Consider the following 12,458-nt stretch of genomic DNA (forward strand, 5'->3'; position numbering starts at 1 on the left):
TAAACGCCCTTAAGTGCCCATCGGAAACCGAGAAACTGGTGCCACGTTTGACTTTTCCGGTCGGAAATGAAATTTTCTTTCATTGACCTTTAAATAAAAAAAAAAAACAATATACAAGAATTCCTTACACCAGGTAATTTCTCAACAGAGATGAATTGTCTCTTGAGATCAGCCGATGCCGAAAAACGTCTCAAATTTGAGTTCTTATATGAATTTGAATTAATATTTAGCTGAGACTAATGAATATGCATGAGTGCGCAACCAAGCCCTTAAATTGACACCTTTAACAATGTCGTCTAGGATGAACCACGCAATGACTTGATACCTACCTTGCAATCTTATCCCGTGTGGGTGCAGCGTCCAAAGGCCTTTCTCAGCTGCTGGTTGTGGGCCGGTTATCTTTGTGCTCCAGTGACTCGGTGGGCACACCACCTGACGTGGTGTAATGTATCCTGGTGACTATTTCTCTCAAACTCTTGGTTGCTGGACTTTGGTGAGCTTAATCAGTGAAACGCAGCCAGAGGCCATTGTCAGTGTTGGGGGCCCATTGTAGGCTGCAAGGCAGCGAGCACGCAAGGCCAAACCTCAAACCTTTCTTAATCTATTACTCACTTCTTTATATTTAGCTTTAGAACTGGTAAGATCATAATTTGGGTTTGAATGTATTATTTGTTATATCAATACATCACTGTGTCCTATGTTACTTAAATGGACAAAAAGGTTCAGCTTATTCATATTTTACTTATATATTAAAAAGCATAGTCAAGACTTTATCCTGTGACCAACGTTGAGTCTTCATCTAACGGCATTATGAAGAACGTTTTACGGTCATCGTCATCTGTCTAAAGTTCCTCAGTCATACTTACAGTACAGTGACTGGCCGCAGTGTGAACGGAGGCACCACCCAGTGGCCAAAGGGCTCATGTTGCATCCAACGGGAGCAGAAACATCCCACATGGGTGGAGGCAGTGGACCATCTGTAAACCATCTCTACCAGGAGAGACAGCAGTGTAAATGTACTTAAACCGAGGATTTAAGAGAAGTGCCAACCACAGGTGACTCATTTAGTGTTGGACAGTGCTGTGGTGCGTTGGGAATAGCAGGGACACTCCACACCAGCAGGGGGTGCTGCGCAATCGTATGTGATAGAACTGTAGCTAAATGTGGTCGGTCGTCATTCAGAATGGTCCTGCATACTCATGCTATATAAGGGAATAAGTCTACTATAGTTAACTACTACAAGTACATTCATGAACAACACCACAGCTGAGCAATTTCACAAGTTTTGTTTTACTTTTAGCAGAAGCAGAAGACAAAGCAGACTGGTATTATTTTTTTTTCTCCACAATCAGTCCTGTATCCAGACACTCAGTCGGAGCTCTGTGTGTTATAACAATCAGAACAACTGTGCGTCTGTCATGAGAATAAACAAACTATGTATGACTGAATTTTGTTACCATCTTCTACGATCTATAGATGTCTGTCACTGCGGTGGACGCTGAGCTCACCGTGATCCTTGCAGCATGTCTCATACTGCTGGATCAGTGTCCCTATAAGCAAGGCGGGGGGGTCAAGAACATAAGCCGTCAGTGTCTTTGAGCAAGATGATGAAATAGTTTAGATAAGTAAGATCATTATCTCATAGTTAGAAGACACACAGGTCATTTTCATGAGACCACAACTTATGATTTTGTATTATCTGCAAATAATCTTAATTTACCATATCTAAAATTTAGTCTTGTGACTCGTCTACAGTCTCTGTGAAGTTCCAGATTTCTGCTTTCCCTCTACTTTCTATTGCATTAATGATTTAAATTAAGGTTTGGCTGAAGATAAATAGACCATTTTTTTCTCTTTTTTCAATTTGACATTTGACCAAAAAAAAGCTACACGTGCTTTCCTTTGTGAATCAGCTTGTTCCCCAGATAGAAAGACCCCCATCTGGTGGTCATTTTATCACATTCATGGGGGAGGAATCTTGGGTAAAAAAAAAAAATCACATTTCTCCCTTGTCTAATGAGAACACCGACTCCATCACTGTAGGTTAAGGCAATGTATGTCACTGAATATTAAAGCACCGTTGTCATGGCAATAATTCATGAAGACAGGCTCTCATCTTTGCTGCCATTTTTTCATCCCTTTGGCCAACGAGCAAGCAGGCAGTGTGGTGGGGGATTAAAGCGACACAGCGATATTATGTGAAAGTAAAGCAGAGCAGCTCACACGGGTGTTATCTTTAAAGAGGGAGTCTCCTTTTCATAGACTCGTCGACAATCACAATCTCCAGACGTCCAGGAGACAGGAGTGAATATGTGGATGACCTTTGATTCATCTTTGAGCCACAGGACGGGTGCAGCTGGATGCCTTCTTTCCTGCTTCTCTCTCTCATTGGTTTGTAAGGCACAAATGAGCAAGCAGCCGATGCTGAGGGAAGCTTTCTGCATCGGCCAACTTGGAGAGGGAGGACCCCGAAGGCTTCTTGAAATAGAAATTCAAAAGAGGAGGAGCAGCGAAAGGAGGAGAGAGAGGAGGAGGAGGAGGAGGCTTTAGAGTGAGAGCGCTCGTATGCCAGGCTCCAAACCTAGCATGGCTGTGCAGGATAAACACAGTGACGTCCCTCCATCGCAGGGACCGCTTTCTGCGCGCATCATCAACAGCCAGAGCAAGAGGAATGGATTTAATAAAAGAACAGGAGGTTAGTGGCTTTTGTCTGTGCTTTTTCTGAAGAATGTACACATGATGTCTGGTGTTAAAAACAAGCCTTTCCTTGAATCACAGCCAGAGAGCAAATACTGGGTCATCTGATCGTTTCGATGACGCATGAATAGAATATGTACCATTCTGTGACTGAGCATGGCAGCAATAACCCACGAGGACATCACGCGGGATCTGTACAATACGCATGATCATCCTCCTGACATTATTTTACCCCAAAAGAATTCATACATTCATGCAATTGTTTTCCCTCTTGCTTTCAGGTAAATGCTCTTTGGTCTTGTGTTTTTCCTCTATTGACCTTTTTCGTTGTTTGTTTCTTCTCCATGAAGACTCATCAGGTGCTCGCATATTCTCTTCGCTTTTGATACGCAGGCTGTTTATAATGGCTCTTTCACTTGCAGCTGACCCCCCGAGGCCATCCCAGTCCTCAATGCACAACATTTGGGACCGTTTGTTGAAGCGGATTAGTTTTTGCTTTATATGTAACAGTCCCTGAACAACATCTGTTGTACTAAAATATGTGTTTACACATAGTAGAGAATCCAAAATATCAAAGGAATACTGAGTCGCAGATTATGAAAAATGAGATGCGTTGTGTTGCTATGTGTTTTTTTTAACACAATAACTGTTTTTCACCCCGCTTTTAGACAATTGTGGTTATATCAAACCAAATTGCCAGGCAAACAAGACAGCCTGTTCAGTCAACACGGCTTCTCAAATCTGCAACACAGCCACTTCACGGGCCGCTGCAGGTTTTACTCTCACATTCATCCTTTTATCAGGCGGCCCTCACATTATTAGCATGTTGGATTATGACTTTCAGCACGACTTCAGTTTATAGACTGCCGGAAGTTAAGTGTGACTGTTTTTAATATCCAGTGAACTGACTGAGTATAATTATGTAACATATGTATGGCACCAAATCATTGACTACAAAGCATTTTTTTTTGGCATTTCAGTGACCAATGGACCGAATGTGGATGAGAGGCTGAAAGCAGCACGGGTACGAAGAGAGGAGCACCAGAAGTTACTCGGTATGTGAGACTACTGTGAGAACGCACAGTCCTCAAATTCAGATCAACACACACACACACAAATGAGCCCTCTATTTACACTGGTTAGCTTTTCCTACCTCAGCCTGTCGGGAGCGGGAAAGATTGGAGCGGGAGCAGCGGGCCAGGCAGTACTATGACCAACAACTGCAGGAGCGCAAAAAGAAACTCCTGGACCAGAGGCTCAAGGAGGAGAGGCGGCGCGCTGCTGTGGCGGGAAAGCGCAAGCAGACACTGAAGGAGGAGAAAGTGAGTTTTGACGGCGGACATCCCAAATGTTTCCGAGCGCCGGCCGCTTTCGCAGCTCCGGGGGTTGTGTAACCTCACCACCGAAGCTTGTTTCCCTGAAAACTAGGAGCGATATGAATCTGCAGTGCGTCGGACGGTGGAGAAGAGCCAAAGGGCCCAGCACAGCCTGAGCCACAACCCGAGAGGAAGGAAACTCACCAAGAGCGGTAACGCGCACCAACGGGGCCTTTTTAAACCAATAACACCCAACTTAACAGTATCTGTGTGTAACATCTTACCTTTGTGGTTATGCCGCACCTAACGCTTTATACTGATCAAAACGTCAGCACCCCGCCGCTTGCCTCTGACATCATGGGAGAAGAAGTTGGTCAGTCGCCTGCTTACCCCCACGTGCTCTTATCTGGCCAGGAGCAAGAGTGTTGGTTGTCAGTCAGGAGAAGAAGGTACTCACAGTGCTAATTGTTTGTAGTGCGTTTGTGAGCCTACGACTACAACTAACCGACTGCTCATCTTCCTGTCCGTTTACTGCTTCATGCCTCCATCGCCGTTGCCGCCATTCGTGCATTCTTCCTCCAATTTACCACAATTCTTGCACAAATCGCTGGCTCAGTTGTCCATGTTTGTCGCCGTGCAGTTTCATGCCACTCCATGAATTCCACCGTCACTGCCCCTCACAACCCCAAACACCCCTCTGGTTCATTCCACCACATGCCGTCTGCTTCCCCGAGTCCCCATAACAGGCGGCACAGAAGCGTCAACATGCCACAGGTAATTCTGGCTGTCCCTACGGTCTTGTGTATTTTTAGAATGACCCAGCTGTCTATTTTCCGAGCGTGCACGTTATATGATTTGAGAAATATCATCATTTCATTTATGGTTTAGATGAAAGCAGCGAGACAGAAGGATGCTCATTGGAAGGACTCCAATACTAAATCCCCTCCTGCCAACACCAGTGCCAACACGGCCAAAGTCAAACCGCCGTCACCCGAACGGTAAGTGAAATGTTTCTAACCAAAAACATCCACTTCGCGTTCGTGACACAGCAACAGTGATCCGAACCAAGCGGGACATCTGCTCTTCTGAACCTTAAAGGACCCCCCGACGATCAATCCGCACACACTCGACCCCGCTGCAGCCTGAGCTCCCACCTGTCCCCGAGGAGGACGTTACCGTTTGTAGTTCAGCCCTCTCCCCTGGCAACGCAAGGCCCGCCAGGACACCAGTTCAAGGTCAACCAAAGACAATGATGGATGAAAATGCACCAGGGACTCCATGTCTGAATCTGCCCCACAAAGAGACACCTGCTTTAACCGCGACCACAGGACATGGAAGTAAGCTTTAAAAAGAGGCTTAATAAAGTGTTGAGGTTTAAATGTGAATTGAAGTTGATAATATTTATCTTCAGGTCCTCCCCAAACCTCTCCTCGTCCAGATCCACAGCCTCCTAAAGTCACGTGTAGACCTTCAGCCGGGACCACAGACCAAGAGGAGGCCTCACGTCTCCTGGCTGAGAAAAGGAGAGAGGCCCGACTACAACGGGAGAGAGAGGAGCAGGAGCGCCTACAAAGAGAGGAGGCCGACAGGTAGGCACCTAAACCCCGATGCAGCAGGCCTTCAAGACGGTGGTACAACAGTTCATGGTAACAGGACGGAAATTTATGAATTTATGACCAGGCGGAGTCGTGAGGAGCTGGAGCACATGAGGGCAGGGGAGCGAGCGCGACAACAGGCCGAGGCTCGGCGTCTCATAGAGGAGAAAATGAGGAGGGAGGGAGAGGAGCAGAGACAAGCCGAGGAAGAAAGAGCTCAGGCTAGGAGGGAGGCCGCGCTTCTGCAGAAACAGGTGAGAAATGCAAACATTCTTCAGTGCACGACGGCATTTGCAGAACGGACTATATATACACACACACGCCTTGTTGCGGATGATTTTTGTTTTTTTTATTAATTATTTATTTTGAATGGACATTTATGGTTTCCCTTAGAGAGAGGAGGAACAAGCCAAAGAGAGGGCAAAGGCAATGGAGATCATACAAGAGCGAGAAATACTCGCACAGAAAGAGGACGCAGCACGCCAAGCAAGAAAAAAGGTTCGACTGTGCTCCTAAATAATCTGATCCATAATCTGAAGAGTTCATTTCTATACCTGTAAGCATCAATGTGTTATCTGTACTCGAGAAGCTCTTTCCCGTTAAAGCGCCTGCACGGTTTCTTAAGTCAAGTTTATTAAAAGCACTTTTCTTTTCCAGCGACTTGAGGAGATCATGCGGAGAACCAGAAGGACAGATTCTCCAGATACGGTTTGATTTACTGCTACGTTTTTGTAAAAGTACATTGCCCCCGGGCTCGTATGATGGACATCAAGTATCCACTTACGCCCAACCGGCTCCGTTTCTAAGACCAAATGGTTAATCCTCTTCAACACAGAAAACTGTTCCAGCGAGTGTTTTGCCAAGTGAAGCCCGACCAAAGGAAAACACGGAGCCCATCCACAACGGATCTATCGAAGTTGCCGTCAAGCTGACAGTGGGGACAAAGACCTCACAGCTGAACAATGAGGAGGATGTGATACCTGTCGTGGCCTTCAAAGAACGCAGGTCCCTCAGGACTCTCACAGGCCTGGAGGAAATCCAGAGCCACCAACGAGCAGGTGAGGTCGGATCACCGAGGCTAGAGACCAAGAAACCCACCGACTCGTCCCATCATCTGTCATGTCGGTCTCCAATCAGAATTAATCAGGCTCGGCAGTGTTAAGAGGCCACACAACCTGGACCATCGATCCATCTTGGACTGTGAAATGAGCAGTCAATGTATAAAGAATCATTGAGAGCTGGTAAACAAGACTCAGGCGCTGGTGTCCGGTAGTCCTTTTGGTTGGTGGACGAGAACATTTCACACCCTGGTGGCCTCTGTGTTTAGTATTCAAATCATGCAGGACAATGAAACGGCAAAGGGAAAAAACTCCTTTACGTACACTGGAGTTTGCAAACTCTTGTCTTTTCACGGCAGCAGGTGTAACTGATTATTTGATTTATGGTCCTATTTAAGTGTGTCACAGACATGGAAAAGAGCCAGCGTGGAACAAGGCCTTGTGTATTACATATATGTTTACCCTGCAATGACATATCAACATGGCTGCTGTGAAAAATGGCCTATTATTATCATCATTATTGCAATTCATCAGTATTCAAGGTGAAAAAGGTCTTCTTTCCCACCACATACCTGAATATAAAACCTACAGATCACAAATGTTCTTCAAAGCTCTGAAATGAAACATTTGATTTATTATCAGTTTTTTTGTGTCTCCCCTCTGTGCATTCTCCAGAAGTCATCTGAGAACCTGCAGACGTGGGCTCAGCGGGTCTGTTGGAGAGTCACACTGCAGCACAGCCATGTTGCTGCCCTGCGGGCATGAAAGAGCATGTAAGAGAACAGCCTCGCCTCTCACTGAGGACGTCAGCATTTGCTCACTTTTCTGTGTGTAACCTGTGGCACAAATATTGGGCTGTTTTTGTTGCTTTCTTGCGGTTCAGCAGGTTTCCAGAGTTATTAACGAAGATACAAAAACCAGTAGACGTAGACGGTGGTCATGATAGTTCGCTGGCGAGTGTTGCCTCTGTGAAATACTAGGAACAGCCATTCTAACACTCACAGCACATGCTAGCCATGCTTTTTGCTTGTTCCTGTTATATTTCTTGCAGTCTAAGCACTTTTCCTTCCCCAGTTTTGTCACTGTGGATTTAGAAAAGCTCAAGTGGCAGTTTTCGCTGAGAACAAATGACTTTAGGTTGTTGGTGAAAAGTGTAAAATGTAAATTCCTGTCTTCCCTTTTGATTTTGTGGCCTATAGCAATCATATAATTCAAAGCTGCTAAGGAACTTAGTTTTCAAAGACTGCTTCAGATTAATAAGTCTTGTTTAAGAGAATATGCACAAAACCTTTATTGCACTGACTTGCTTTGTTTGACCCAAACCACTTAACAAAGGAAGTCTTTTGAGGCGCGAAGTTAAGAGAGTTTATTATTATAAAATCATATGAAAACAAATGTATCTGATCTCAATATTTGATCCTGTAGTTTAGTATTGCTCATAACAATCGCTTAACCTGTTAAAAAGTATATGCCATATTTAAAATAAAGTTGATACTATACCACATATGTGCCTTGTTTTTTTACTAACTTTGGTGACTGTAAACCAACATTTTAAATGGAAAAAAACATGATTGGAAACAAAGGCTGCCTGTCCATCATGTGCATGAACGTAAACACCGTGCACAACTCTCAGCGCTTGTGCTGAGGGGGTCAAGGGTTAACAGAAGATCATTAAAGAGGCTTAAACATTTGCAGCAGCCGCCTGGTTTCCTCCGTCTGCGCACGCACCTTGCAGAGCTGAGCCTCCAACTCACTGCCAGCCAACAGACACAAAAAGCCTCCGTCTGCAGAGGAAGACGGCACAAAGCACAGACAAGAGGTCCTGACTTGCAATGACGTAATATTTAGAATTTACTCTGGGACACCTTAGATAATTGAAATGGCTGCAGTGACTACAGTGCAGGAAATGCAAACCTTTCTTCAGGTTCAATACTGTGACTATGCAGAGATGTTGCAACTTAACATCCTTCTTTTTGAGAAACACCAACAGGTACTCCAGCATGGTGATGTAGTGAGGTCTCAGCAACAGGACCATCTCATCTGGGTGGATAGCGTGAAAACACACAGATAATAAAGACAATATTTCATCCGACAAAGCCAAGCTTATTATTTGATGTTTTTCTATCTGAACAAAGGAGTACCACATAACATTACCGGTAATTTTCAGTGTGCTGATGATGGCTGCACTATTATAGGACAACTGAGGATTTTGCATTTGTCGAGACAACCGCACAAGTCTTGAAACTTGCTCCGATGTTATTGTCACCGACAAGTTAGACTTCAGTTCATCTGAAATAGTGACCCATGGTGAAGGGTTATGAAAATCCTTTATATAAAAAGGGGCATCGCATCATGTTCACACACAGAACTGATTAGTCACTCACCCCAAGTCATGAGGTGATGTAGGCATGATGTCACGTGGAGCAAGGTCTCATCTGACAGCGACGGAGACAAAAGGGCCCTCAGGAGTCCAGATAAACACTGACTTTCCATCACAGCCTGGACAACAATGATTAGAATAATCAATCTCAGGCACCACGCGCACCACGTCCGTTCCAACACATTTCCCACGTGAAGTCATGATTTGTAGCCTCAGCGTACCTGCTGACCCACGCTGGAGCTGCGCAGGTTGCTGATTATCGTGCAGCTGTGTGTGATCACGACTGATGTTTGGTGATGAAGCAGCTGACCGATTTCCTCCAACAGACCCTCACTCACAAGGACGTCCTGGAATCAAGCCATGAAAATGTTAACAGTGTTAAGATGTTAACAGGACATTTGTTTCACATCCGGGTCATTATTGTGACCGTGCTATGAAGGCGTACATTGTTTGGTGGGTGTGCCGACAGTGCTGAAAGCAGCGTCACGGCTGATTCTCTACACGCAGGAGAAGAGCTTTTCAGCAGCGCCTTGATGGGCAACACGCAGTCAAGCTCCATCAGCTGCTCCTGGATCAGCACTAAACACAAAAGGGAGTAGGACAAACAGCGTCTGCTTTACATATGGCACCACCCTCGGGCTTCATTGTTTATAATTACCGTTCTTTGTGAGGGTTTGTAGGCATTTGCATGCTTGAGTTGAATTCTGAGAAGGAAATCGATAGGATTTTTGTCAAGCATTGTTTTGTGATTTGACTTCAAACTCAGCTTTCAGATAGTTGAGCTCACAATTACCTTTTGCACAGAGGAAGACACAAGAGTCAGAACGGACTTTAACAAAAAATGACCCCCCATGCTGAGCAACTTTGGGTGATGCTCCCAAACAGCAGCGATGTTGCACAGAGCGCTGCAGCTGTAAAATTGAACTTCTGAATTTGACGACTGCAGCAGAAGAACCAGGACTGGAATGGCTCCCACTTCACATAAGATCCTTGTTGACCAATCTTGGGAAAGAAGAGAACGTTTTGTAAGAAAAACAAAACAGAGCAGCTTCGGGTTCCATTAAAAACTATGTTGACATTGAGGTTAAAAAAAGGAAATGATCCCACCTGACTGTGTGAGATGTAATAGAGCCCAGGTAGCATTCTGTTGCACTTGTGGCTCGTAGGACTTAGCTAATGCTAACAGCGGCATAATGCAATCCAACATGATAGCCTCACTTTTTGATTCTGTATGAAAAGAAAGAAGAACTTGAATGCTCAGCTGAATCTTGACTGAACTGTATGTTGTGTCTCTGCAGACTCATAAGAGTTATTATCGAGATCATATTAAAGGTTGTTTTGTATTATTATTCATATTTTTTATATTTTGAAATCATATATCAAGATTTTACACAGAGCGCTAGGATGAATAAGACTGGAATACTGACGATGCAGAAAGCCATTTTATGAAGCATCTTCTTTCTAATTAAGTCTCTGACAATCTCATTTCCATATGTTTTACAAACAAAGTTTATACAGCATATGCGGCAGTGTGCAGAACCGCATATACAATATTTTACTATTCTCACAGCACAAGTGATGCAAAACATATACACTTGCACTTGCAAATCCTACTCCTACTAAATTAGCAAAACACAAATATCAATATCACCAATTATCTGTGAGATCTATTCTACAGACCTGAGGAAGCCAGCATGGTGACGCAGGCACACGAGTGACACCGAGTGGTGGCATCACCAGACTGGAACAGCTCCAGTATGGGCACCAGCATCCCCATTTCAATCACTAACTCTCTGCATGCTGAAAACAGATTGCATGGATAGAAATTATAACCATAGGTTCCACATACTGGTGTAAGTTGTGACGCATTATTCCTTTTTTTAACAGCTAGTATAACTTATATCTTACCATTATTTTGGGCTAGTAGATTGACCAATGAGTGAGATATAGTGTTTTGCACATCTGGGTCAGTTGATAGAAGTAAGGCCATGACTGGCTCCATGAAAGCATCTGGTAAAGGTGATTTCACTGTAGCACACAAAGCAAAAGAAATCTGGTTGGTTGAAGAAGAAGACTTTTGTTAAAGTTCTACAATCTTAATTAGTTGTCATTCGCCATAGCTAAAGCCCAAACTGTGTTTTAAATTCAGGTCCTAAATAAGATCACCCACCTGTGTTCTGTCAACCGCAACCCAGTAAACATGGGTATCTGCAAACTGCCACGGTTATGCAAAGTATGTGGTAACACTTTGCATATAACCGGATCTAACCTGGGCTAAATGTAATATTTTATACAAACCATCGCTTCTATACTTGTCATACTGTGGGATTTCAAAATGAAAGCGTTTAGTTGTATCTTCAAACTGGCACTAAAGCAAACACAAGTTGAGAAGTATCGGCCAACTTCGGATAAAAGTACAGTTGAACATTTGCATTATACCAGCCGTACTCGTTGCAGGGCTTATCTTGGGAGTTAGTAACATGAAAAACCTGAAATGCAAACACCGATGTCATTCTGTGCACCACTGATCGGCAAGCTATAATAAAGATAGTCAAGCAACATACAAATAGGTTTGATTTACTCACAATGATGACTGACATGTAAAAAATACATAGCTGCTGTAGTTTGTAGATCATGATTTTCCGAGAATGCGAGTTTGCTCAGCGTGTGTAGACTTTCTTGATTAAGTAGTTGAGTTTCCTCATCTGAGAAAAGAAACAGACACACAGTGACGGATATTCCCAATGTTTTCTTAAATTACAAAAACCCTGTTGTGACGTTGTAGTTAGACATCTCATAAACAGCAAAGGCAGAGATAAGGCTTTCACAACGATGCTATCTGCAACAAAGAAAATGAGCCGTTGTAATGTTCCTACCATACAGCAGTTGTAAAGAGGGAAACTGTTGCGTCCTTCTCCTCAGGAGACCACTGTGTGGGGTTCTCCTAAAACAGGTGCACTGAGAAAGTTCCCTAAAAAAATCACCGATTTTTTGCTCGAACTCTCTGCAAACCTTTCTCAAGCAAACCAAAATTTCTTTAAGCAGTCGGGAGCAATTTTCACAAAAGCCAGAAGCCATGGCCACATCTTCAGCAGAAAGGCATCGCACCTGCCTGTTGTGTCACCCGACCTGCACGTAGACACGCCCACTGCAACACCCCGGTGCAGGGTCGCAGCTCAGACCCGCTCAACCCTGTTTCACAAGCAAATCTTAGAAAATTGCACTGAAGAATGGAGGCTTAATGTCTGAATTGTATTTTCAAGCATTATATCAAGTTTTGTTAAATCTTTATCCACATATTGGCTCAACTTTTTTTGATCATAATTATTGTTATTTTTTTGTCACGAGTTAACGTTACAGCGTTTTCTAATTATTGCTTTATATGTTTTTTAGTGTCTTTTAGAGTTTTTTT

The 12,458-nt window shown here is 43.9% G+C and overlaps 2 protein-coding genes across 8 annotated transcripts; one reads left to right on the forward strand and one right to left on the reverse strand.

Moving 5' to 3' along the window:
* Window positions 1–2,111: 2,111 nt before the first annotated feature.
* Window positions 2,112–8,170, forward strand: LOC120833274 (ensconsin). Of its 7 annotated transcripts, none has more exons than XM_040200247.2 (14): window positions 2,112–2,695; window positions 3,678–3,752; window positions 3,856–4,019; window positions 4,126–4,225; window positions 4,346–4,462; window positions 4,630–4,787; window positions 4,902–5,011; window positions 5,112–5,350; window positions 5,425–5,602; window positions 5,694–5,862; window positions 6,002–6,106; window positions 6,266–6,316; window positions 6,444–6,666; window positions 7,342–8,170. In XM_040200247.2, exons 1-14 carry the CDS (start codon window positions 2,566–2,568, stop codon window positions 7,350–7,352), a joined length of 1,830 nt encoding a protein of 609 aa, XP_040056181.2. In that variant the 5' UTR covers window positions 2,112–2,565; the 3' UTR covers window positions 7,353–8,170. The 7 variants fall into 7 exon arrangements, with proteins under 7 accessions (XP_040056181.2, XP_040056183.2, XP_040056182.2 ...); XM_040200249.2 differs by having other exon boundaries at window positions 5,452–5,602; XM_040200248.2 differs by having other exon boundaries at window positions 4,654–4,787.
* On the reverse strand, window positions 7,215–12,181 carry LOC120833278 (uncharacterized). The gene is made up of 14 exons (XM_040200265.2): window positions 11,923–12,181; window positions 11,632–11,751; window positions 10,955–11,074; window positions 10,727–10,846; window positions 10,154–10,273; window positions 9,840–10,048; window positions 9,705–9,750; window positions 9,492–9,625; window positions 9,268–9,393; window positions 9,051–9,165; window positions 8,821–8,955; window positions 8,581–8,706; window positions 8,395–8,450; window positions 7,215–7,419 (listed from the first exon to the last, which is right to left on the reverse strand). The coding sequence occupies exons 1-14, from the start codon at window positions 12,122–12,124 to the stop codon at window positions 7,345–7,347; spliced, it is 1,704 nt and encodes a 567-aa protein (XP_040056199.2). The 5' UTR covers window positions 12,125–12,181; the 3' UTR covers window positions 7,215–7,344.
* Window positions 12,182–12,458: the final 277 nt, after the last annotated feature.

The sequence above is a fragment of the Gasterosteus aculeatus genome, chromosome 15 (genome assembly GCF_964276395.1).
Source record: "Gasterosteus aculeatus chromosome 15, fGasAcu3.hap1.1, whole genome shotgun sequence".
Taxonomy (NCBI): Eukaryota; Metazoa; Chordata; class Actinopteri; order Perciformes; family Gasterosteidae; genus Gasterosteus; species Gasterosteus aculeatus.